Source organism: Gopherus evgoodei, chromosome 1 (assembly GCF_007399415.2).
Source record: "Gopherus evgoodei ecotype Sinaloan lineage chromosome 1, rGopEvg1_v1.p, whole genome shotgun sequence".
Classification (NCBI taxonomy): Eukaryota; Metazoa; Chordata; order Testudines; family Testudinidae; genus Gopherus; species Gopherus evgoodei.
In genome coordinates this window covers 352,133,012-352,160,239 of record NC_044322.1, presented here as the reverse complement: position 1 = coordinate 352,160,239, position 27,228 = coordinate 352,133,012, and the positions used below count along the sequence as shown (strand labels likewise).

Here is a 27,228-nt window from a genome sequence, read left to right as displayed (position 1 = left end):
CCAAATTCTGCTCTCATTTAACTCCCCTACCTCAGTGGAGTCACTCTGGATTCATATTGGTGTAACTCAGGGTAGAATTTAGTTTTCAGATCCTTCCTCTCAGCTGACTTCACTTTGCTTCCATCTTTCTCCTAGTGTGGTTGCAAGAAGGTAAGATATACTGGGTCGGCTCCACACTTAGCACCTTCCCAAGGTTTCCCTTCATTTTTAATTTAACAAAAACAGAACATAAACCTCAGGCCTCTGTTGAGATTGGCTTTTCCTAGTGTTTTTCCCTGCAGGACCTCTCTGTCTCTGATTCTAGTTTCCTCTGCCTGAGAGACTGACACTCAAATGTTTGGGTGGAAGAATCCAGGGAACACAAAGTTCATTCTGTTCCTCTGCAAAACACAGAAGTGGAGGAACTATGAGTTGGGGCTGCTATGGGTAAGGGAGTTTAAACTGGTGTAACTCACATGCCAAAGGTCCAGAAGAAAGGAATGTAGCAGGAAGAGCAACTAGCAGGAGGGTGTATAAAAGTGTAAGTTAAAGTAAGCCACACTCAACTTTAAACATTCATGTTGAGGGGTTAGGAGAGTGCACGTTACACAAGCACAGGGACAGTTAGATTCCATTATCCCCAAGTCAATGTCTAACTCCCCAAAGCTCCTAACATCAGTGCAGGCAGCTTGCCTGATTGTCCTTTCACTCCAGTGTAAATCAGGAGTAATTCCACAGGGGTCACGGGAGTAACACCAGTGTCAAACCAGTGACTAGCCCCGGAACATTCAGCCTATGCTGAACAATCACGAGAAGGGAATGCCAAATCTCTCTCAGTAGACTATGGGCTCTCCCAAGATGATTAAACAATAGAGTGGATGGTTCCCAAAGAGAGTCCTCTTCAGTCCCCTTTGCCGGGAGAGAGACCAGCTGCTATGGTGAAGTCTTGAGGTTTGGGGTGGCAGTATAACAGAAAAAAAGTAAGAGGAGATTTTTCTCAGCTCCATCTAGGAGACTGAAGGCCTGTCTATCAGGAACACTATTCTTCAGTGCCCTTTTATGAAATGGCCCTTTGTTATGCCACATTCAAGCTGTACTTTTCTAGTGCAAGAGAGGGACACGCCTGGTAAAGATATTATTGTGTCCATTCTCAGTAGTTGGCCTTTATCTTGTTTAGATTTTCTTGTGATTATATTGCGAGAGTCCTATTCAGTAAAGCTGTGTTTACCCAGCTGTCTGAACTTCTCATGGACAGGTGCGCAGTGTAGATAGGATGCAGTACGAGGGACTGTGGGAAATATGAAAGGAGCAAGACTTTTTTTTTAAATAAACACTTAGTAAATTAAGTGGATCAAGGGAAAGCAGTAAATGGATCATATCTGGGCCTGATCCTAGCTGGCATTAGTTGGAGTAGCTGCACTGAAGTCTGTGGAACTATGCCAATTTACAACAGCGGAGAAACGCTCCAAAGTTGCTGGGATACAAATATTGCCACAGGTATCGAATACAAGCTTGTAAGGATAAATGACAATGCATCAGTTTGAGAGATATTAAAGCACCCCAGGAAGCATTGCACAGATATCCTGTAGCAAAGGAGACTGGGCACTGGATACGGTATCGGTTAAGTAGGCTTTTATAACAAGATACAATAAAAAAGGCCAGTGCAGATTTCTGCTGCATCTATTGAGATAACACAGAGTGGGAAGGGAGCAAAAACTGTGGGAGGCAATGTGGATAAGACATAGTCTTAGGAAACTCCTGGTTTTGTCATTGACCTGCAGTGCGACCTTGCTCAAATCATTTCACCTTTCTGTGCCTCTGTTTCCCCTGGTGCCTTTTGTCTGTCTGCTATAGTTAGGGTGTAAGCTGTCTGTGGCAGGAATTGTCTCATTCTATGCATTTGTACAATGTGCAGCACAACTGGCCCCTGGTCTGTTGGGGCCTCTAGAGGCTACAATACTAGTAATGCTTGCAGTGCTGTTGTAGCCATGTCAGTCCCAGGATATGACAGAGACAAGGAGAAGCTCGAAAGCCTGTCTCTCTTCCCAACAGAAGTTGGTCCAAAAAATATATTGCCTCCCCCACAACATTAGTAAGGCTGTGTGAGACTCCATGCAGAACACTACAGTCAGCTTTGCTTGTCTCTTTAGAAGGGTGTCAGGTTCCAGGTCCGGCAGAGAGAAGCAGAATTATTTCTACAGACTCTCCCCCATAGCCAGACAAGGGGAGTCATCTGAACTCCAACCCAAGAGTTTGCCAGAGTAGTATAAAGCAGCCTTACTACAAGGAACAGTCAAACCCAGATAGTGTCAACTGCTCACATTCGGAAGTGTGGTGTGAATAGGTGCTAGTGTTTGCGCTGGAATATGGTGGAAATCACATAGAGATTCCTCCCATTTGAACTCTTAGGGCTCATCTACCCTTAGAAAACTACCATGTCACCGCTGGAGCTGTGCTGTTTTAGCACTTCAGCGTCGACATTGCCTATGCCAATGGTAGGGGTTCTCCTGTCGACACAGGTAATCCACCTCTCCCAGAGGTGGTAGCTAGGTCAACAGAAGAATTCTTCCATCCACCTACCACTGTCTATACAGGGACTTAGGTTGGCTTACCGACGCCACTCGGGGGGGAGGGTGTGTGTGGATTTTTCGTACTTTGGACCTACATAATTTAACTGGCCTAATTTTTTAGTGTAGACCAGGCCTTAGCTTAAAGGCACTTCACTTAACCTCACCTTCAGCCAGAGCTCTGACTAGAATCCAGCCTGAATCCCTCACATCAGTGCGAAGTGCTATTTGGCCAAACCAAAAACGTGTCCTTTGCATGGCACCCATTTCTCTGTTTAAAAAGTCAGAAAGAAAGAGGCATAGTGAAAATAATAATAAAAAGGACAAAGACACACACAGCTTCCAGCGCATATAAACACACAATTTAGTCTTCAATAGGCAGTTCTTTGGAAAGAAATTAGTGGTAAAGGTTACAAGCTTTCACTTGAACAGAGCCCCATCAGAATGCTCTTTGGCATTATTCACACAAATGGAACATGCCCGTGGTATTCTGTTTCACTTAAGATGCCCTCTGAGGGTACATTACTCACTGGATCTTGTGTTTTTCCTTTTCCTTTCTGCACAATGCACTGAGAAATTCCAGGCATATGACTCAGCGGGTGGTTTGTGCAGGAAGCAACCTGCAGCCTGAGTGTAATAAACACATTGCTGTAGAAATACACCCATGATCAGTGTTCCTTCTGCTTTGGCACAACTCAACAATAAAACTATGTATCTTGACTTGAGCACGGAAGAGAAAATACAGCCAGAGAAAGAGCCAATACTTGTAAGATTACACTGTTGCTGAATACGCTAGACAAACATAGTACTACACACGACACAGCTGGGAACGAGGATTGTAGATCACACAGGCAAACAGTTACCACATTGTAGTAATGACTTCTTAAGGTGGAATTGCCCATCGTACTGTAGCGGCACTCTGTCACTAGGTGGTACTGTGTATTACATCTTCATGGCTTGGAAATCTACTTAATTCTAATCCCTCGCTTCTTAAGTGAGTTTGTTGATCCCAATGATTTCTGTATTTAGTTTATTGTAGGATATTTTACTTCTGTAAAAAGAATATAGCCTCCAGCTCAACAAGGTACTTCAGCACATGCCTAACTTTAAGCATGTGAGGAACCAAGGCCATAAAATCCTTCTATGCTAGCTGCTGCTGAGCACTGATGCTTGATTTATATCCCTGCTATTAAAACATAAAATATATGAAATAGTGGGTAGCTGAGGGAATTGGTTGTAGTCTTTTCACTCTAGACAATAGAACTGTTAAAGAAAAAAATTGTTAAAAATTTCACAGGAAGTTCTCCCCCTCCTTTTTTTTAAAAAAAGCTTTTGATTGTCAAATAGTTTCAACCAGTTCTATAGGTGGTTGTGAAATTTTTACAAAAAATTCCAAGCTTTTCAGGGTTTTCTGGAGTGTGTTATAAAAATCAAATGTTGGATGCAAAATTTGATGAAAAAATCAACATTTGGGTAATTTGGACCAGCTCTAGACAGCTACTATGAAATCGATCAGTTCATTAGTCATCAAATTTATTACTGGATGGGATCTGTTTGGGGGCTTATGGTGGTCATTGTAGGTTCTGAGCCTGTGTCCATTGAAGTCAGTGTCAAACCGTCCATCCATTTCTCTGGTTCAAGATCAGGTCCTTAGTCCAGGTCATGGTGCCTGGCCTGCACCCATCCTGATCAATGACACTTTTGCCATTGTGTTCAAAGGTTGCAGGATAGACCCCTAACCATGCAAATGTCAGCACCACTGAAAACCATTACAAGTGGACCCCTCATCTTAGCACCGAGAAAAAGGATTGACTGAGCATGAAGACTAAGCTACCCTTTCAACCCAGGGGAAAGCTTTTGCTGTCAGTGCTCAGACTGTACATGTTTTATGTATGAAAAACGTCAGTCTCCAAGCCTGATTCCTAGGCATCACAGTCACTTAACAAAGATGTACAAACTAACCCCTCTGCAGCAACTTCACTTTTAATCTATGACATAGACAGTGCAATTATTCTGCATAAATTAGTGGACTGCACAATGTCCCATTCAGAAATCTACTCAGTCTGTACGTTACAGAAGCACCTAGAAGCTCCCTATTGTGCTAGAAGAACAGGAGTACTTGTGGCACCTTAGAGACTAACAAATTTATTTGAGCATAAACTTTCGTGGGCTAAAGTCCAATTCATCATGCAGTGCAAAATACAGTAGGAATATATATATACTGAGAACATGAAAAAATGGGTATTGCCATACCAACGTTAATAAGACTAATTGATTAAGGTGGGCTAGTGCATAGACAAGAGACAATACCCCCGAAAAGAGCTTTCAGTCTAAATAGACAAAACATGGCAGGGGAAACAGAGGCAGAGAAAGGTGAAGTGACTTGCCCTAGGTCACACAGCAGGTCAGTGACAAGGCTGGGAACAGACCTCAGATCTCCTGAACCCCCATTTAGTGCACCACCCTCTGTCCTACACTACTTCTTTTATGCAACAAACCAGTGGTGTTGATTTCCCCCCCACAAGCACTCCAAATGAAATAGCTTGCCCAGCACCTCACTGAGCTAAGCTATCGTAAAAAGTGTTCAGGCTATGAACATCAGCTTCAGAATAGAATACGCTGACATCGTAGATCCACAGATCTGTTCAGAGGTCTATCTTTGCCCAAAACATATGCTATTGCTATTCAACTTAGTATTTTAAAACTATGTTCTCTTTACAGTTATAAAACTGTCAAACCCATCAGTGGCCCATGGATTGCTCAAACGTACAAACAGCAAATCAAGTCATTTCTGGTTTTTTAAATGCAGAGCTCCCAGGCAGTTTAATGCAAAAAGAAAGACACAGATTGGTGGGAAATTAAAGTTAAATCTGAGATGGTGACTAAGATAGGAGGCTTCTCCAAATAAATGGCTTCCCACTACCCAGCTGCCAACCTACAATACTCAATCAGTCCGCAGTCATTCACTCACTGTGTGCATGAACCTGCACTGTGCTGCCGAATTCTAAGCAGCATTTGGATTTTGCTTCAGATGAGTTAGAAGCGGAATCATCTGCAAGCACTTTAAAAATGAAATTTGCTTTTGAACGGAAGACGAGCACAATTCACAGCCTGTGAAGGAGAGAGACGAATCCCAGGCAAAATGCAAGAAAATCAAGAGAACAAAGAGCAAATGTGGGGGAGGAATGTTTCTGCACATGCTGTGCTGAATCTGCAAGAGAGAGAGACCCTAATGGTACAACATCATTCACTTTTTAAATAGCACCATTCATAAAAGAGTATCCTAGCACAGGAGTTGAGTTGTTCTTTCTGGTATCCTGGCCAAGTCCCCATGTGATTAATCATTTTCTGTCTACCTCAATTTCCCCCTGAAGTTTGCATTGGATATGGTCATATTCTTCACTTCCTGTCCTAAGTTGTTTGGTGGTGTTGCTAGAACTTGAGCTATTGGAAAGGCAATGCTGGAGAGACAGATACCAGACTTCCCAGGTTAGGGTGGAGAACATTTGCACAGTAAGAACAATACGGGTTGAACGTGCCCTCGGAAAAGTGGTCTGACTTTAGCAGAAAGCTTTTGATACAACCTTTCCTTTGAAAATCTTTTGGGGAAAAATCTCTAGAATGCATCCACACAAACACACACAAAATTCCCTAGAATGCAGCAAACTTTCAGAACACACCGAACCAAATGCTCCATTGAGAAATACTATGTTTATCGCATATTAACAACAATTAATTTCTAAGGAACAACAAGATGTTTGTAGTGTTATTACAGGAACTTGCATTAGTCGTACGACTATTACAGTCTCGTGAACTGCTTCTGATGTAATTAGTTCTACTGAGAATATGGTTTAAGAAATGAAAAGCAGTAACGTAAACTAGCAAATAATAGGTAGTATAAAATTAGCTTCCATCCCCCTATGGGAATACTGAACTAATTTCCAACAGCATGGCATACATATTCCCTACTGAATTTGGATGATCAGGTTTCATCTACCTCCCAGTCTCTCAAGGCTGATTAAAGAAGGACAGAAAATTTTAGGAGTTACCCACTAGACTTTGACTGGGGAGGCATGGCACCATTAAGCGATTTAACTGAGCCTAATCCAAAGCCCATTAAAGTCAATGGGAGTCTTTCAATGCACTTCAGTTGGCTTCGGATCAGTCCTCTAGAGCAGCAGAAAAGAACCCACCCAAGTTTGGTGTTGGTCAGATGTGGGATTTGGGTTGGGTCAAGAGACAATAGTACTTTTAGAAGGCAGCAGAGAGAGACGAGAGCCTCAGGCAATGGGCTGATCCTATAATCCCCAGTTCACATAAGCAATCCTTACCGATGCGAGGGATCCCAGGGAAGACAATGAGGCTATATGTGTCTGAAGGGGTTAACAAGATTAGACCTCAAGAAACAATGGCTGAAATCTTGGCTCCATTGACGGTCATTGAGAGTTTTACCGTTGACTTCAGTAGCTTCTTCAGCTCTTTCACATTTTACTTGTGCATAAACCTCTTCACTGGATGTTGTGGGGGGGATGAATTAGTTAGCTTGTGTTAAGTACTTTGAGTTTAACAAGTGATCATTTTTACTGTCACTGTTATAAAATTGGGAGCCAGGGGCTTCTCTGTAGAGCCCATAATGAGAATGCTACTTCTTGGATAGCACAGTTCATGTGGTATCCTTCAAGTCAAGGTTTATGATTTCCTTTTAGTTAGAGGTTTAGTGAGTTATATATACTTATGCTACATTATTGGGTGGTGCAGCTTTCAATTAAAGCACTCAGCACTTGCTTCTATGGCCTTCCATACCAAAGTGCAGACCGCCACTGCTTGAGCCCAAGGACCTAGGCACTGAGCCAGAAGTGCATTGAAGCCAGCGGAAAGGCTCTCAGTGCCTTTACTGGGTTTTGGATGAGGTCAAAGATCCATTAGCTGGAAGCAGGAGCAGGTGGTGGTCCTCTATGGAGCTACCAGAGAGAGAATGCTTAACATATTTACCAAAGGGATTACAATGGGATAGGACATTTCATTAGATGCATGAGCATCTCACCACTTTCTGTTGCACTGCTTTACCCTGACCATCACTTACAGAAACACATATCACTTCATAACAATTAAAACAAATCCATATACTATTTTTCCTACTGGGAAGATGAGAATATTCATTAGAGCACCCTGCATGACAGATGCCAGGAAGGCATGCAGATTCAGTGGTGATAGACACGGTATAAGAACCTAAATAAAACAACAACAACAAAAAATCACCACTTATGGTATTTTAACTTTAAGGCTCTATTAACAATTGATTGAGAGAGATATTATTGATCAAAATTATTTTACCAAAAAGGTATTATTACAGGGAAACATAACGGACTGGCTAATGTGTTTGAGTACTATTTCCCTCTAGTGGACAGAATCAGAACTGCACCAGTGTGTCCTAGCCCCTGAACTGGTAACCTCTAAGGAGAGTCTCCTTTAGCTGAAGTAGTAGGGACCTTGCAGCTTTTGAAGTGGGAGGAGAATTGCTAGCACCAGGATGGTCCCAGTGGCCATTGTATGCACAGTACATTGTATGCACCACTGCATCTTAGGTGGCCCTTTAATTGTTACAACAGACAGTTTTACTTCGCTTCCTTTCCCACTCTCTCTTGTTGCCACCACCTTAGACCTTGGCTTTGTGACACAAGAAATCAGTTCAGTGGGATATTCAGTGGTGGTGTTTTCTAAGCAAGGAGGTGAGGTAACAGAGGCACCCTTTCTATTCAGATGGAATGGCTAGGCAGCAGTTCTGAAGAAAATGATCTAGGGGTTACAGTGGACAAGAAGCTGGATATGAATCAACAGTGTGCCCTTGTTGCCAAGAAGGCTAACAGCATTTTGGGCTGTATAAGTAGGGGCATTGCCAGCAGATCGAGGGATGTGATCATTCCCCTCTATTCAACATTGGTGAGGACTCATCTGGAGTACTGTGTCCAGTTTTGGGCCCCACACTACAAGAAGGATGTGGAAAAATTGGAAAGAGTCCAGCAGAAGGCAACAAAAATGATTAGGGGGCTGGAGCACATGACTTATGAGGAGAGGCTGAGGGAATTGGGATTGTTTAGTCTGCAGCAGAGAAGAATGAGGGGGGATTTGATAGCTGCTTTCAAACTACCTGAAGAGGGGTTCCAGAGAGGATGGATCTAGACTGTTGTCAGTGGTACCAGATGACAGAACAAGGAGTAATGGTCTCAAGTTGCAGTGGGGGAAATTTAGGTTGGATATTAGGAAAAACTTTTTCACTAGGAGGGTGGTGAAGCACTGGAACGGGTTACCTAGGGAGGTGGTGGAATCTCCTTCCTTAGAGGTTTTTAAGGTCAGGCTTGAGAAAGCCCTGGTTGGGATGATTTAGTTGGGGATTGGTCTTGCTTTGAGCAGGGGGTTGGACTAGATGACCTCCTGAGGTCCCTTCCAACCCTGATATTCTATGATTCTATGATAGAGCCGACTATAGCACATCACTTCCCACAACCAGGTGGCAGCGTGCGCTACTGAATAAGTTGCTGTGTCAGAAGACCTGTGTTCTAGGCCCAACTCTGCCACTGACTGACTTGTGTGAGTTTGGGCAAGTCACCTCATCTCTGTTTTCCCTTCCCCTTACCTATTTAGGGCCAGACGATGAACCCATCACTGGGGAGCAGTTACACAGCAGTCAGTAGGACTCCTGCAAATAATGGCTCAGCAGTGGGAGTGAGGGTTTTAAAATGTAGCCTTTAGATTGCAAGTTCATTGGGTCAGGGGCTATTTCTCTCTGTACAGTGCCTAACACAAGGGGACCCCAATCTCAGCTGAGGGTCTATGAGCTTCTGTAGCTGAAATAATTAATAGAAGATCTCAAGCTGAAAAATCCCCCTCTTCAGTTCCATAGATTGTTTACATTAGCTCCCTTGCAGGAATTCAAGATTTTGGCTGGGCACTATATTTAGCCTGATAAACTGCAGATATTTTTAGGTCATTCGCCCTCTGACACACCAGTATATTTCTCTGAGGAGAAAATTTCAGCTCTCACATAAATGGTGGGAAAATACAACTCCCAGAAACTCTAATGGTTCTAAAATTGGAACCAGGAGTTAAGACCCGACAAGGATAGTTTATAGTATAAATACATTGTGTGTGTTATGCCAAATGCTTAAGGCATCGTGTCAGGGACCCTCCGGTTGAGTTAGCTGGGCTCAACTGTTTTCTGACAGTTAAGACCTCCCACTTATTTACAGTTTAGCTTTTACCATAAGAGGAAAAGCAGTTGCTGAGAACTGATCATCTCAAACAGAACAGAACATGCTGAAAATGTCACATACTTACTTAGTGAAACATTTGCTGAAAAGCAATATCCAGAGTGTTGTGTGTGTGTTTTTTTTTTAAAAGCCCCTTAAGTTCCCATATCTGAGTCAAGTTACAGGGCTACGATCCAAAGGGAGAATATTTCTCCAAAAAGGGTTTTACATTAAAAAACAAAACACTTTTTAAGAGGATATGATTGAGGAATTACTGGAATATGTATGAATGAGATAATGGTGGCAATTAAGGAACTTTTCAACTGAGGAATGCTTGACAATATGATGAACTGCTCTAGACCTCTCTCTCAGCATGAATAGATTCCCAGAATGACCCTCTTCTGACTTGAATTTAAGGCCAGCCCAAACCACGCTATTTATCCAAATCTCTTATCACCTCTAAATTGCAATGGGTGATCTGATATAGTGGCACCTGGACCCAAACCATCCCTGATTTTGTTTTGTGACACCTCAGCTTGACTGACTGACAGATTTTGCAGAACCAAACCTCACTACCAGTCCTGTCCATACTCTATATTGTTATGTCAGCTACGGATTTTTAAAGGATCATCCATTTGACTGGGTAGGCACCTATGCCTGAAAGCCTCTCAGAATTCTTACATCACTATTAAAAATAAATCAGTCAATCCAAGTACAGTAATGTGCTTATAAAAATTCCATCCCTACTCCAACAAGATGAGTACAAGCATGGGACTGGCCATACAAATATATTAAGCCTTCGGGTGTGCATGGCTTGAACTAGGTGTTTCCGCAGGCCTGAGCAGACCTCATGCAAGTTAAGCAATGTTAGCTTATAGTTGCAATAGATGGTATATTTGCCACAACTCAAGTTTTTACAAGATCTTCCAGCCTAGGCTATGAAACTCACAGTGGCCATCAGCTCTGATGGCAATACCACCACAGGGTTGCATTCACTAACTCTTTGAAAACGCAGCTTTGCAGGGGTTATACATTTATTGTTTGTGACAGAGTTTACAAGTTAAGCAACCAAACAGACATCTTGTAACTTTTGCCAGGTGTCTGCCAGAAGTTAATCCTCCACTGGGGTACCAGATGGGCGTTTACAACACGACGTAATTTGACCTTGGAGAACTTTTCAAAATTGAAACGAAGCATTGTGAAATTGGCCTGATGCACGAGTTCTCCTTGAGGGCTGGTTACCAAGACCAGTTTGAACTATGTAGAGCCAGCTGTTTTGGAGTTATGAGTGGACAAAATGCAATTAACAGACTTCTCCAAAACAGAAGAAACAACTAACTCCCTCACCGAAAAACCCAAAAGCAAATGTTAAAATCCTATGACAAAAACAAGTGTTGCCGAATAATCTTCAAACTCAGAAAAAATAAACTTTTCTGCCTTGAATCTCATCATGAGAAATTTCAGAGTGTCTGGTTGAGGTGTTAAAAAATGAGAGGAAGATCAAAAACAGGGTTGAGATTAAAAAAAATGTATCCTATAACTTTAATCACTAATGTAATGTGGGCGGGACTCACAGAGTGCTGGTAAAAGACCGGGCTGTATTTCCGGCCACCGTCACGTTGCATGAGTCAGGGTTACAAAGGGTTAACTCCCTTGTCACATGACAGTGGGTCAAGTATTCCTCAGCTGTAGTGGCTATTGTTATAACTAGCATGACTGCCACCCCAACTCGAGTCCCCTCTCTCCCTTTCACTCCCTCTATCAGAAGACTGATTTTAAGTGTCAATTTGGGTTTGCTTTGCCCAAACACTCCCAATACCCCAGAGCAAGCTATTTTTCTCCTAACAGTTGGGTGCTGTCTTTTGAATGTGAAGAGTGCTTCTGCACAAGTGCAGATGATTCATCCTAACATATCGGATCTAGCCACAAATAAAATTAGGGAAGGATCTCACTAGACACTAATCAGCTTTACCTTTGTTCCTAGGCATCATCACATCACCACCCACTCCATGGAGTGCCTCTTCACTGCAGTAGAACATCAGATGGCTTTTTTCACAGAGAGGAAAGCACATTTTCCTATGGATGTTGTCTTTTATGAGGCAAAAGAAACTGATGAGAGCACTCCCAGTCTGGAGGCATCTCGAACCATAGCATTAGCCTAGAGGTTAATGTGCATTAATCTTTTGTGAAGAAGAAACCCACCAAGGGCCAAATTGTGCAATACTTACTCAGGCAAAATTCCCCACTGGGTTCAAAAACTTCCAGAATACTGTGCCCCATGCAAGAACATCACTGGGGACAGGCACAGTTTCTTTACCAGGAATGGGCTGCTGGGTGAAGCCACGCTGATCTTTTTATTACAACTTATAAGACCAAGTTATGTGAATTTGAACAGTTGAAGTGAGTGGGTGTTCTGTCTGAGTATGGATTGCAGGATCTGGTTCTAGGTAGTCTACCTATCGGGGAGCTTGGAGTTGGTTTCTACCAATCATAGGGTTTAACAGTATTCGGGGTTTATGTGACACTATTTCTGTTATGCACAGGTCAGAACTCTGGGTGTTCATCATTTTTGAGGTGGATGTTATTTCTCACTGGGATCATCCCATGTGGGCAGAAGCAAAGATCAGGCATTGGACAGCGCAGGAACTGGGCGATGGAATTCAGGACCTTTAAATTTTGTCATGATTCCAAATTCATTCCAGGCTGGAGTCAGCTGAAAGTTATTAGTATCTGCTGTCTGGTTGGTGGCCCAAGCTGATGTTCTCACTTGACTTCCTACTGGTCAGGAGGTGACAGTGTAAGAGATTACCCCCCCATCCAAGGTCTGTGCCGGCTACCTCTACTCCATGGGAAAGAATGGATCTGAAGGATCCTTTTATCTACAGAGGAGGTCTTTGTAAATCTAGGTTGTAACAGGGCAGTGTGGAAGAAGCTTCCACTGCTGTAAACCATGCTTTATTTCTTCTGTAGATAAACCCTGCAAAGGGACTCAGTGTCCACACCTGACCATCTGATCCCTTTCCACTAGCACTAAAAATGAACTTTAAAAGGTACAGGTAGGACAATGTGGTTTTTGTTTTAGTTTTTGCTTCCCATGAGAGTTGGGCAATTTGTCACATGATTGTGTGAGTTCTGCAAGGCTGGGTGAGCAAGGAGTTAGTGAACACAGCCCTGCGGTCCTACGTGGTTCTTTATTGGCTCACTCAAGCTGGCGGTAAACCAGCTGGTGGTACAACCTACAGGATCAACTTCACAAACTTGAGCCTCCAAATGGAGTCCCCAAAGGCAGTCCATTCTCATCCACTTACTTCCCCACTCCCTACTACTAGCAAGCCCCTGAGCCTCTAGTCCCATCCCAAAGCCTGCTGAAGGTAAGAGGGGTTGTGGAGGGTTGTGGGCCAGTGAGGGAGCCATCTGATGGGAGGGAGAGTTCCTTCTCTCTCAGCTATGCAAACAACCTCAGCTCATATTCACCGAACTTCAGCAAGAGTGGGCTCTTCACCACATTGAAATTGAACTCAAGGTTCAGTCCCAGCTGGTCTGGGGTGCAGTGTAACATTCCCCCCATCTCTTTTGTGCTAGCTTTCCCCGGAACAAGCCACTATTCCCCCATGGAGAGGCTCGGCTGGATGGCAAGGGAGGCCAAGAAGACCCAGTCTGCACATGCCAATTTGGCATCCTGTGCAGGACGATTAGCACTTGACTTTATTTGAATATTTCATGTTATTAAAGTTTCATCTTCTTTCCTGCTGGTACCACTCTACGGCTGTGTTATGGAGGAAGCAGACAGCGGTGGTGGTGGTGGGGTCTTGCCAAACTGCTGACGACCTTGACAGCTCTAGAAAGGCAGGGAAAGTGATCAGGGAAACTGGGCTGTGAGGAGGAAATATCATACAGAGTGAACTTTCTTTTTAAAATGTCTAGTGAAAATACCTCAGGCCAGGAGCTTATTGAACACCTCTTGTATTGTCTCCAACCAAGCTGCGAACAGGCAGCCAGGTGCAGTCACCGCTCTTTCCCAGACTGGTTTTATTGCCCACTCAGATTAGTTTTCTGGCAAGGATGAATTTGTAACATGTTTGCTTTTTCTCCCCTCCCCTTTCCACCTCTAATGAGAAGGGGGAGTGAAGCTTAAAAACCAGAAATGTCTTGAGTGCTTTATGAAACATGTGGGGATAATTATCCCTTTCTGGGATTCTAGTGTTTTAAGGAAAGCGGTTCAAATCTCATAAATGCTTAAATATGTAGCAGTAAAGGTCTGAGGAGTCTCAGGGGGGTAGAGAGTCTGCTGACTTGCTGAGCGAAAGCGCTGGGGAAAAAGCACCGTGAGCGCCTCATAGCTGAGAATTACATGAGCTGCCTCCCTCTGAAGTGCCTTACCCATTTACAATACCGCAGGAGACAGCTCCTCTGGGGCCTGATCCTGGGCACCTTCAATTCCCACTGATGTCAGCACCTGACAGGACTGGGCCCTGGCTGTAAAAAGGTTTGTTCATAGAGCCATTGCACAAGGTCTAGGGGCCTGAGTCTGATCCCTCTTACACCAGAATCAGATACATTTAAATCACAAAACAAACAAAACAAATATTGTAGCTCTGTCATGATGCTGGCTGCCATCACATGGTTCATTCCTTCATCCCCCCCCGCCCGGCTCTGCCTTATCTGTTTAGACTAAGTTTTCTGGGGCCAGGAATGTCCCTCATTCTGTGTTTGTGCAGTGCCTGGCACAATGGGACCCCATTCTCAGTTGTCCCCTGTGTGTAATAAACACAGTAAGTAAGTGTTGCATAAGTAAAACTCACTAGCGGCCAGCTTCCACCCTCACACCATTGCAAATCAGGAGTATCAATGAAGTTAAACTGCCACAAAACTCAGCATGAGAGCAGCATTAGGCTCATTGACTTCAGAGGAGTCAGTCCTGATTCATTGCTCTGAGAGATCTGAATTAGGCCCCTGATCTCTCTTCAGCTAGATAAATGAGGAACTTATCTGGCTCTATTTTCTTGCTCACCCCACACTCCCACACCCCTAATCCCTTGTTTCCTCAGACCGCCTAGCTCTAGAGCTGACTAGATTAATGTGAAATGCTAATACACCAGAAGAGAAAGGAAAGCAAAGAGCTGACTTGTTTGAATTCCACATTAATCTAGTCAGCTACGAAGCTTTAAATCAAGAGCCCCAAGTTTTACCAGTTTGAAATGATAGGTTTAACATTTCAGACCTCTCCTTCCTCCCTGCCGCATGTGCCCTGGCTCATCTGGCTGGGTAGAGCCATACGGCAGGCCCATGAAAGGCAGAACGCCTCATTGTGGTTACACATAATAAAATGTTTTGAGAGAGACTGGAATGCGAAATGACTAAGATGAGGATGGATTTTTCCCATATGCCTCCTGGGGGGTGAAATCCATGTTACCCACATATAGTGCCTGAATGCCTGGACACCATGTGCAGGAATGCCAAGTCCTCGTCTCCCTCAGGCTGAGGACAGGGAGTTGGGTGGAGACACAGCCTCACCATAGCTGGTTTCCAAGTCAAAAGCTGCAGTCCCACTGCCACGTGTGGAGGGTGTTAGGGCTGATGCGATCGATGGGCTTGTGGGACCAGCATCATCTCCTACGGGCCATCCCCAATGGTCACACCTCATTGGTCAGTGAACACAGTCTGGCTGCTTTGCTCTTGCCTTCACATCGGGGCTTAAGTGGCTCCAGAACTCTGTGTGAGCCTTCTACACAGAGCTGCCGGAAATAGGGGAGCTGGGGGTGCTGCCATGCCCCCTGGCTTGAAGTGATTTCTACAGGGCTGGTGCAAGGATGTTTTGCACCCTAGGTGAAACTTCCGCCTTGCGCCCTCCCCTGTCTCCGAGCCCCCGCCCTGAGGCACCCCCACACGGCAGCTCCCACCCTCTGCCCTGAGGCACCCGCCTGTGGCCGCTCCCCACCCCCCAACCTGAGGCACCCTCCCCGCCACAGCTCACCCTTGCTCCACCTCCACCCCAAGCATACCATCGCCGCTTCACTTCTCCTGCCTCTCAGGCTTGTGGTGCCAATCAGCTTAGGTGCCGCAAGCCTGCGAGGCGGAAGAAGTGAAGCGACCATGGCATGCTCAGGGAGGAGGAGGGGTAAGGGTGAGCTGGGGTGGGGAGGGTGCCTCAGGTTGGGGGGTGGGCAGCGGCCAAGGGCGGGGTGCCTCAGGGCGAAGGGTGGGAGCTCCCCTGCGTGCCGTCCCCTCGCCCCCTTACTTGCTGCAGGCAGCCCGCCCCACGCACCCCTGCCCCAGCTCCCTCTACCTAAATGCCGGCTGCCGTGGTCACTGCCGAAGAAAATGCTGCCACCCAAATCCTAGTGCCCTAGGCGACCGCCTATGTTGCTTAAATGGTTGCACCGGCCCTGGGTTTCTATTATATAGAGGGTTTACAGTTTGGTTCAATGGCTCTCAGCAGAACCCCCACTATACAAATTGTTCCAGCACCCCTGCTTCTACATCTGGATGAATGCCACCCAAAGCCCAGAAATCCTTGACTCTCACAGCCTCTGCCACATAGGAATCATCCCTTCCCTTTGCAGATGGGGTAACTGGGTCACAGAGAGGATGAGTGGCAAGAAAGGGCCTCCAAGCTCTTTGCCAGCACCATGACACTCATTGTAAGAATTAACCTATTTGAACTAAAATCAACTACTTTGTACAAAGTGCCTGTGACACGCTAAGCCCCAGGCAGAACACACACTGAAGGTGGATTCTTACCCTAAGGGGCTTACAGTTTCTGTGCTGCACTTGACACACAAATGAGGATAAAACATGCACAAAGGACTAAAGGAGGATGAGGGTTACAGAGATAATATTATTTGGTTACTCAGCTGAGCATGTTCATTTAGGGGAGCTGCAGATTTTATTTTCTCTTGTCAAAGCAGAACCCATTCAGATGGTGTCGGTAGCGCCGCAGAGGCAGTGTGCTTATTAGGACATGCCTGTGAGGTACACAAGTTTTACACCTATTTCTCAAATGGTCAACGAAGGCACATAAAAGCCAAGTGACTTGTTCAGGAGTCCTGGCTCACGGAAGCTTTGAAAGACAGAAGCCACGAATCAGTCTTGTGGTCAAAGCACAGGACTGCACTTTCTCTCAACCCAGCTGCAGTCTGTTCTAAGACTACATACAGGAAGACAGATTTCAGCCTGCATGCAGAAAGGGATCCTGGTCTCCAGAGTGAAACTTTCTCTGCTAATAAACACTGTTAGGGGATGAGTAGAGCTCTTGGTTTTATCAACTGAGAGCTCTGTGGAATAAAGGAAAAGTCTGGGTTTATTATCATAGAATATCAGGTTTGGAAGGGATCTCAGGAAATCATTTAGTACAATCCCGTGCTCCAAGCAGGACAAATCCCCAGACAGTGTTTTTTGTTTTTTTTTATACTCCAGTTCCCTAACTGGCCTCCTCAAGGACTGACCTCACAACCCTAGGTTCAGCAGGCCAATGCTCAAACCACTGAGCTATCCCTCCTCCCTTTATTATTAATTATTATTATTATTGAAGCCTTTCAAATGGATCTAGAAGTCTATGGGCTAGATCAGGGCAGGCCATTCAGGAATCACTGTAGCTTCTTACAAGCTATGTCAAGCATTTTCATGTACAAGGGTGTGCTCGATCCTGCCCCACACGTCAATGGGAATTTTGCCTTTGACTTCAATGGGAGCAGGATCTGCGGTCTGGAGTTACCAAAACCACAGAACCCTACAGAAATCACTGGAGCCTGCCTACAGAAATTCTTCCTCCTAGCTCACATTGCCTTTATCCTCCTCCCACAGCATCCCAAGAGGACTCTTCTTCCCTGCTAATCCCCTCCCTGAACTCCTTCCCCCACATCTTACCCCTTTTTCTCTATTTTTGTTTTTACAATCTGTCTTCCCCTCCTCTGGATTTCCTTCATCCTCCCTTTGCTCTTTCCCAGCCTGCCAACCAGACAAAGAGCCAAATTCAGCCCTGTGCAACTCCTTCCTTTTCAAAGGGCATTGAAGTTCACTTACACAGGGTTAGCGTCTGACTCTTGGAGTCTTACAGGCTATAGCCTGGGTCCTTCTCCATGTGTCCACATGTAAACAGAGCTGTATTAAAGAACAGTGAGATCTAGTATATAGGGTATTAGACAGAATACCAAAACCTTGTTTTTATTCCTAGCTCTGCCACTGACTCACTCTGTGGCTTTGGGGAGGTCACATCACCTTTTTGTGCCTCAGTTTCCCCAGCAGTAAAATAAAGACGATGGTAATCTCCTTTGTAAAGTGCTTTGCAATCTAGGGACAAAAAGCACTGTGTAAATGCTCATCATGCTGCTATATATTGTCTGTGAGCAATTAAATGTCTGCAAGGTTTGATAGCACAGCTCCACCCAAAACTGCTCTCTGTTCAATCTCCAGCTTCAGACATGCTAAGAACAGTCAGTTGGATTTTAAACAGACTGTAACCCAAACAGACTGTTACTAACATTATCCCCCTGTCTGCTGAACATTCTGACACTGCACAGACATGGCGAGGAAACTAAAAAAATTGCCTATGGACTCTGAGATTGAATAAATAGTGAAGAAACTTTGAGAGGTAAATGTATGCTGGAGTGGTTTAGAACTGTATTTACCAAAATCTCATTTAACTGCTGGTCAACCCCTCCCCATCCTTGATTTGTGACTATTTCCAGAAATAAATGCACTGTGTTTATTTCAGTATGGTTCATGGGGGTCACATTAGCTATTCATGGTATTCAGACAGCTTCTGGGCACTTGTGAAAATGCCCCAGATCCCGACAGTTCCATGAATTCTAGCACAAGCAAATGTTTGTCTCAAAGCTCTGGAAGTACATTATTTGCTGTTTTCCTTTTTAAATGTGATTCTGCCATCCAGTCTGGGAGCTTACCATGTAATTTAGGTGACCAGTTACAGGATATGAACACAACATAGCAAACAGTAGAAGTGAACAGTTTTTCAAACAACGCATCGGCAAAGAAGTTATTTCATAGATTCGCAGGATTGGAAGGGACTCGAGAGGTCATCTAGTAGCCCAGTCTCCTGCAAACTATTGTCCAAATGATCCAGACAAGTACGTTCCAGCAATTGGCTCCCAAACTGATTCCCGGTGGAAAAAAGGGCCTGAGGTCTATGATTTCAAGGATGGCCTCTGAATTCGGGTGCCTTTCATTTGGAGGTACCTATCTTCCCAATGAGCACCCGTGGGACCGCTCAAAATCAATTGGTGCTGCAAGTGCTCAGCACCGCCGCTGACTGGTCCAGTTTCAACACACAAAATCAGAGGGTACTTCTAATAATTTCACCCTAAATTTGTAACAAATATTACACGTAACAAACAGCCTGAACCACTCCAGCCACGTTTGCTTGCTAGTTTAGGTTCCAGCTTTAAAGCTAGAGACTGCAATATCTAACGGAAAGGATGCAATTCCTAGCTCAGGCCATACTGCCCAACATAACTCTGTAGAAACGTTGCTATTCCATCTGGCCTCTGCTAATTCATTGCTGCTATTATAAACGCAAGGCTGATGGTATTTCATTTGCTTTCTCAGATCTCACACCAATTGTTGAAAATAAAGGAGGCTGCATTGATTATACTGAGGCCTGCAGTGTCTTTGCTTTGGGCAAACCCATCAAGCTGGCCTTCGCTAGCATTCCTATGTCAATCTTGGAACGATGCCCTTCAGCATAGTGTCAGCTGCAATTCAGCATACACGGGCTTAGCAGAGAATAGTACGAGGGGTTGCACTTCGTGGCTGTGCAGACAATATTTTAAATGTGGCTTAAGAAGCAAAAAAAAACAAACCTGAAAATTATTTGGCCAAGACCCACAAATTGTTTTCAGGGTTTGTGCGGCGAAAACGGCACAGTAACTTCTAAGAAAAAAAGGAACAGCAAACAAAAAAACTTGCCCTGAACCATCAGTCGAGAACAAAACCAGAGCAAATGCGCATCGGTGTTTGCAGGCAAGACTGCCCAAACATTTGGCTATTGCATGCACAATGCATAGAGTTAGACAGAGAAATACCAGTTGGATAGTTGCATTGCTACACACACATTTTTATCCATCCTTGGCCTTAGAACCACATCCTCTGAACAAACAGAAAATCCCTGCCCTAATGTTTTCCTTCCCATCAGATGAGTTGTAGCTCTGACACTGGATAGGAGGCTCCACAGAGCAATGGATCCTTCAGCTCTGTGCACAGCCTGCCCCAGTCCTGCATGTGGCCTTGCAAGAGCTGTCCAGAGCCTATAGCTCCATTTCACGAAAGGGACTGCATCACACACACAGCTCTCGGAGACCCTATACTCCCCTTACCTTGCACAATGGAGCTGCATTGCTTCTGCTGTGGCAGAGGCAGCATGAAACCCCATAGTGCAATACCAGTGTTCCTAGGGCAATAAGGAGAAAAGAACTCTGCTCTTTTCCAAATTCCCCTGGATGTGCTGCAAAAATGGGGCATTTCTAAGCCTACCCCTACTCCGGCAGAACAATTTGGAAATATTCTTGCATATCCCCATGTAGGACTTTCCCCTCACTCCTGAGCACCCCACATGGACACAAGGAGTGCCATGCCAGGGAAGAACAATGGTCCTTTGAATCCAGTATCCTGATTCCAGCAGCAGATAATGCTGAATACTTCAGAAGAAGATGTAAGAACTCCAGCCTCAGAACATATGAACGGCCCTCCTGGGTCAGACCAAGGGACCAGCTAGCCCAGTATCCTTTCTTCTGACAGTGGCCAGTGACAGGTGCCCCACAGGGAATGAACAGAACAGGTAATCATCAAGTGATCCATCCCACATTGCCCATTCCAAGCTTCAGGCAAACAGAGACTAGGGACACCATTCCTGCCCATCCTGGCTAATATCCATTGATGGACCTATCCTCCGTGCACTATCCTCCATGAATTTATGTAGTTCTTTTTAGAACACTGTTATAGTCTTGGCCTTCACAGCATCCTCTGGCAAGGAGTTCCACAGGTTGACTGTGCGTTGTGTGAAGAAATACTTCCTTTTATTTGTTTTAAACCTGCTGTCTATTAATTTCATTTGGTGACCCCTAGTTCTTGTGTTATGAGAAGTAGTAAGCAACACTTCCTTATCTACTTCCTCTATACCAGTCATGATTTTATAGACCTCAACCATATCTCCCTTTAGCAGCCTCTTTTCCAAGCTAGAAGGTCCCAGTCTTATTAATCTCTCCTCATATGGAAGCTGTTCCATACCCCTAATCATTTGTGTTGCCCTTTTCTGAACTTTTTCCAATTCCAATACATCTTTTTTGAGATGGGATGACCACATCTGCACACAGTATTCAAGATGTGGGCATAGCATGGATTTATATAGAGGCAACATGATATTTTCTATCCTATTATCTATCCCTTTCTTTATTATTCCCTGTTTGCTTTTTTTGACTGCCGCTGCACATTGAATGGATGTTTTCAGAGAACTATCCACAATGACTCCAAGATCTCTTTATTGAGTGGTAACACCTAATTTAGACCCTGTCATTTTATATTATGCTGTCCAATATGCATTGCTTTGCATTTATCAACATTAAATTTCATCTGCCATTTTGTTGCCCAGTCACCCAGTTTTGAGAGATCCTTTTGTAGTGCTTCGCAGTCTGCCTGGGTGTTAACTTTCCTTAGTAATTTTGTATCATCTGCAAATTTTGCCACCTCACTGTTTACTCCTTTTTCCAGATCATTTATGAATATGTTGAATAGGACTGGTCCCAGAACAGACCCTTGGGCGACACTACTATTTACCCCTTCCACTCTGAAGACTGACCATTTATACCTACCCTTTGTTTACTATCTTTTAACCAGTTACCAATCCATTAAAGCACCTTCCCTCTTATCCTGTGGCAGAGAGCCTTTGATGAAAGACTTTGTCAAAAACTTTCTGAAAATCTAAGATTTTCACTATATCCACTGGATCCCCTTGGTCCACATGCTTGTTGACCCCCTCAAAAAATTCTAGTAGATGGATGAGGCATGATTTTCCTTTACTAAAACCATGTTGACTCTTCCTCAACAAATTATGTTCATCTATATGTCTGACAATATCATTCTTTAGTATAGTTTCAGCCAGAAGTCAGTCTTATAGGCCTGTAATTACCGGGATCACCTCTGTAGCCCTTTTTAAAAATTGGCATCACATTAGCTATCCTCCAGTCATCTGGTACAGAAGTTGATTTAAATGATAGGTTACGACTACAGTTAGTAGTTCTGCAATTTCACATTTGAGTTCCTTCAGAACTCTTGGGTGAATACCATCCGGTCTTGGTGACTTATTACAGTTTAATTTATCAATTTGTTCCAAAACCTGCTTTAATGATACCTCAATCTGGGACAGTTTCTCAGATCTGTCACCTAAAAAGAATGGCTTGGGTTTGGGAATGTTCCTAATGCACTCACTGCGCCATAGTAGATAATGGAGGGGTGATTTTTTTCAAAGCCCTCATTAAAACTCTCCCTTTCTCATAATATCTTTAAAAACCTGGACAGCGGGTAGCAGCTGGTTGTGCTCTGGCCACAGCTTATTGTGTTGACTATAATCACCTCATGGTTTCCTTGTGCTTCCTGGTCCACTGTCTCCTGTCTTAGACATAGATAGTAAGCTGTGTGGGACAGGGACTGTCTTTTTCTGTGCTTGGACAGTGCAATCACTCTTCATGCTACTATAACTCAAATAATTCATTTCTTCCTGACCTCAGCTGGTATTCACCTTATGCCCTGCAGCATGAAGCTTGATAGACCTTAGGACTGAGGCCTACAGTTTGAAGTAGCCCTAGTGTAGCAGTGAACCACGGAGTGGCAAGCAGGATGCCGTACAGATGGCTGCTCCTTGCTGCTGGGTCAGGAGATAGGGAGGAGAACCATTTGGGCCCAGGCAGTGGCTGGGAGGAACAAGATGGGTTCCTTCACGGAGCTCGGTGGTAGCATTCCGGAGGCACCAAGCCCACTCTAACCTTATTTCATCCTGATAGTCCTTTATGGTTTTTATAAATGATCTGTAGATGCCACATCTGTTGTAGCCACCATCAGTATAAAGAGCTAGATGGGTGCAGTGAGTGCAGACATTAGCCCTTCGCACTCTGGAGAGCACAGCTCACCAATGAAATAGTTTAGGTGGTTTTCCACCAGTACCTCTCAAAGCCACCCACATACAGTAATTCTGCACCATTGGCACGTTGTACCCAGGAGACAGCTGCTACTTGAATGTATTGGGCTGCAGATCAGGAGTGTGTGGGGGCCATGGTGCACTGACAGAGCCATATCTGGAAACTTGCGGTATGTCTACACAACAAAACAACACTTGCAGCTGGCCCGGTTCAGCTAACGCAAGTTTGTGGGGCTGGGGCTGTGGGGCAGTTTCATTGTTGTGTAGACCTCCAGGCTTGCTCTGGGACCCTCACAACCTGCCACACCTACCTAAGCATGCTCTCAATCTGCGAATGCCCTAGACATTGAAATCTAGCCCCCAGGAATCACGCACATATTTTTCTTCTCCTCTTCCATTCCCACCCACTCTCCAAAACATGATGTGACTCAAGCAGGAAATGCTTCAAACTCTGGCACCCTCAAGCCAATCTCATGATAGGTGAACTGGTAAGTCTCCCACAGCAAGTGCAGTTGTGCCTCTGGGTTATTAGCTCAGCATTGTAACAAAAGAAAGGGAGATTTGAGTGCTGGGCAGAATGTTGTCCCTAATATGCACAGAGCTGTATAATCCTTCTTTTTTAAGGACAGTTTAGTCCTGGGAAAAGGCAGAGATCTCGTGGCTGGTGTGCACAATGCTTTCAAGATGAACTACCAGCAGGGAATTAATATTCTCCAGGCAGACAAAACTAGGGTAATTGAGGTATTATTTAGATCAGCTCAATAACAAGCAGCTGGAAAAGTCTCAGTCTCAAAGTAGGAAATGATTATGCAGGGAGGCTCTCTGGCTAGTCACAATGTTATTAAAATATCATGTCAATGTTTAGAGATGGTCGGATACCGGGGAAAATTATTCATAGAATACATAAAAGCACCGTGTTATGTGTCAGTAAAGGTCAGCCTGTTGTAATACAGCTCAACAGAAAACCTAAGAAGCAAGACAATCAGTATTACATACTCTCTCCTCCTCCACCCAGGGAACTCATCTACCACCAGCACAACCACAGAGAACACCCCACAACCTTAACTCTGGCCAAGGATGGATGCATGCCTTTCAGCACCTCTTCCACCCAGATTCTAATATTCTCCTCAACTGAAACACACCAGATTTTCCCCCCACTCTTTCTGCAAAGTTATTGGAATGTACACACACAGGTTTAGGGAAGATCAAGTGGTTTTGTGGCCATTTTATAGATGGGGAAATCGAGGCACTAATGTGCAATGCCTTTCCCAAAGTGAAGCGACTTTCTCGAGGCTACAGAATGTGTCATTGCCAGGACTGGGATTGACTGTGAGGCCTGTTTCCTAAAATCACATGTTTATCTGTACCTGACTTAAACCCTTGATTGTGAAACTAGGCTAGAAATCCCATGAGAACAGACTACTTCATGAGATTTCTGGTACTTTCCATTCCAGAAATCTTGAGGGCCCAATTCTGTGAAATGCTGAGCTCCCTCAAGCTCCCCTTTGAAGTCAGTGGAGTTGAGGATGCTCAGCACCTCAACAAATTTACCGCCCCTGGTGCAGTCTCCTGTCAGCATTTTGGCACTTCTGCTTCTGTTCCTTTTTCCAACCAGGCGGTGCAGAAGAGCTTGAAAGTAAGATGTGGTTGACAGCAACAAAATAAGGAGGTGTGGATTGTATTGAAGCTCCGGAAAGGTTCCCAGGTTCAGTCTGAAGAATGAGCAAAGGTCCAGGCCGGTTCTAAATCTATCCAGCTCTAGACAGTCATTCCTAATCAAATGTCAGTTTTTAGAATGCAGGCACCAATGTTTGGCCATGTGATTTCTCTGGCTGTTCTGATGAATGAATGGGGTCCCTGCAATCACTGTACAGTAGAGTTATTGCTTGTGCACATTGTAGAAAAAGCAATTTAGTTGAACATGGTGAGCCAGGTTCACCTCTGACTGCAGGACAAATCCTGCAGTAGAACCATTGACTTCAAAGGAGTTACACCAGGGTTAGATTGGTGGCTTGGATTAAGGACCCATGCAGGGGCATAAAGGAGCCAGCCTAGCTGAGTCATCATGAGGGAGAAGAGCTGGTATAGGCCAGCAGCTAATTACTAGCAACTCCCCACCTCCAGGACTAGGAGTAAGCAAGAAGGGAACTTGCACAATTCCTTCCCTGTGTTGTCTCTGGGGTACTGCAGCCACATTCTATCCCATACACAGAGCATGTATCAGACTCCATTCTAGAACTGGGGATTTACACTGGTATAAGGGAGACCAGAACGCAGCCAGAGGGTTTGGCTTTATTCACATGGAGCATGCATCAGTTCATTGCAATAACGTCCATGCAGCTTTCAGAAGCAGTCTCTGACACAAATACAATCAGCAACTACCGGGGTGAGGGGGGTAAGAGGGACTGGAGATTCATTTAGTTATAACTATTCATTGATACCTTCCAGGGCAAACTGATATTTTAAAAATCCAGCTGCCTGTGCCTGCTGAATTCCAAACAATATGCAAATCTGTTGATAATGTTAGGGGAACCAAAGCATTCAAGATTGTTCATAGTGGGAATGAACCAAAGTTTGCTGAAATCCATAGAAAGAATTCCAGTGATTTCAATGGGCTTTAGATCAGATCCATTATGTACAACTATGCTGAACGTGGTGACTTCCAACGAGCAGAGAAGGCACATACTAAGCAAACTAGTTTAGAAAAAAATGCCTTTTCCAAACAAGGTGTGGATCCGTCAAAACCAAGGTCTGATGTTATCTCAGTTATTCAGTCCAAACTGTGACCATCCTAAATGTCCTGACTCAGTTGGTTAGCATTTCCCTTCGTTAAGGAGTACAACCTTGCAAAATTGTCAGGAACATTCACTAGCTCAGGCACAAAATCTATTTACCCACCCGTACCATAACGATGAGAAAAAACTCAAATGGTATTTTACACACCAATCCAAGTAAAACCAATATTATTTCAGAGTTTTGCAAGGCTGGATTAATATATAGGACTTCTACTGTTTAATATTGATACATTTTAAAGCCCACTTTTAATCATTAATCATTATAGCTTTTCAGGGCTAGATTCAGCAACCTTATTCATGCTGAGTGGCACCCTACTCCTTGTGGAGCCAGTGGGAATACTCAAGGAGTAAGGTGCTACTCAGCATGAGTAATGGTGGCAGAGTCCAGCCCCTGGTGAATAGAGAAAGTTTCACAAGGAGAATTTATGCAGTAGAGTGCAGTCCTGTGATCCCTACTCCAGGTCAGAATTTGCCTCCGTTAAGTATACAACAAGGTATCTTAGGGCTTGCAGAACCTGGCCCTCAGTTTTGACTCAGGCAGAACTCCCCTGATTGCAAACTGTTTTTGTCCATCCCCACATCTCTTCCTATTTGTGCTGAGTAGCCTCAATTCCCATTGACTTTAATGGGGAGCTCACAGTGTTCAGCATTGTGCAGGACTGGGTCTCATCTGACTCAAGTGGGAATTTTCCCAAAGCAGGGACTGAATCAAGGCCTCGAGATTTGGCCCAGGGTTTTTAATCCATTGCTCCCTACCTGGTAAACCGCTCTGGAAATGCACCATGGCTTCAGCATCAGCTGCAGGACCCGCAGATTTCCAAACCGGCACGTCCTCAGAGCCCGTGAAGTCAAGTTCCACACCAGGCTGTCCCAACTGTAGAGCAGATCCTCAAAACCAAAGAGTACGGCAGCCATGCCAGCTAGTTTCATGAAAGACACAGCACCCCCTATCAAAGGCAGTTAGCTAATTCCTAGACTCCTTATAAAATGCAAGGTTCAAGTGTCACAACGATTTCCATCAAAGGAGAAACAGCTGCAGCCAAAATAAGCCGGTTGGGATGTTTCTGTCCCCTCCTTAAGGAAATTATTTCTTTCAGAGATCCATATGTATCTTCTCAAATCAAATTCCGCTGCCCCCAGGAATCACTAGAGACAAGGTAAAAATATCCGTCCCAGGGTAGGCAGGGAATCAGACATCCCTCTCAAAGGGCTTCTTGGTTACTTTGCATCTCACTTCCCAGCTCTCTGCAGTGGAACCAAGAAACAGACTTAGATCCAAAGTCATCACTTAGCTTTCAGAGTGCTGGGATTCCATCCAGGGCAAAAAAAAAAAGTAGCTCTCACTCCTCCCTGCCAACATTCCCAAGACATTCCGGTTTTAGGCTTAACTCTTTCAAATGTTACAAAAAACAGCCGAGAGGATGGCTTTGCAACATGCAAAATCTTATCCTTTATTTTAACACACTGAATAACTACTGAATATCTGCACCAGAGTC

General features: G+C 44.4%; 1 protein-coding gene across 5 annotated transcripts in view; it reads right to left on the bottom strand.

The window, feature by feature from the left end:
- FRMD4A (FERM domain containing 4A) overlaps window positions 1-27,228 on the bottom strand; it is a 410,751-nt gene that overhangs the window by 254,744 nt on the left and 128,779 nt on the right. The window contains exon 1 of one of the 5 annotated variants that reach the window (XM_030565553.1): window positions 26,489-26,662. The exons of 3 other annotated variants lie outside the window; for them this stretch is intronic. In XM_030565553.1, coding sequence (XP_030421413.1) covers window positions 26,489-26,662 — 174 coding nt within the window. Of the gene's footprint in view, window positions 1-26,488; window positions 26,663-27,228 lie in introns of those variants that run through there. One more of the 5 variants, XM_030565892.1, reaches the window with a different exon arrangement.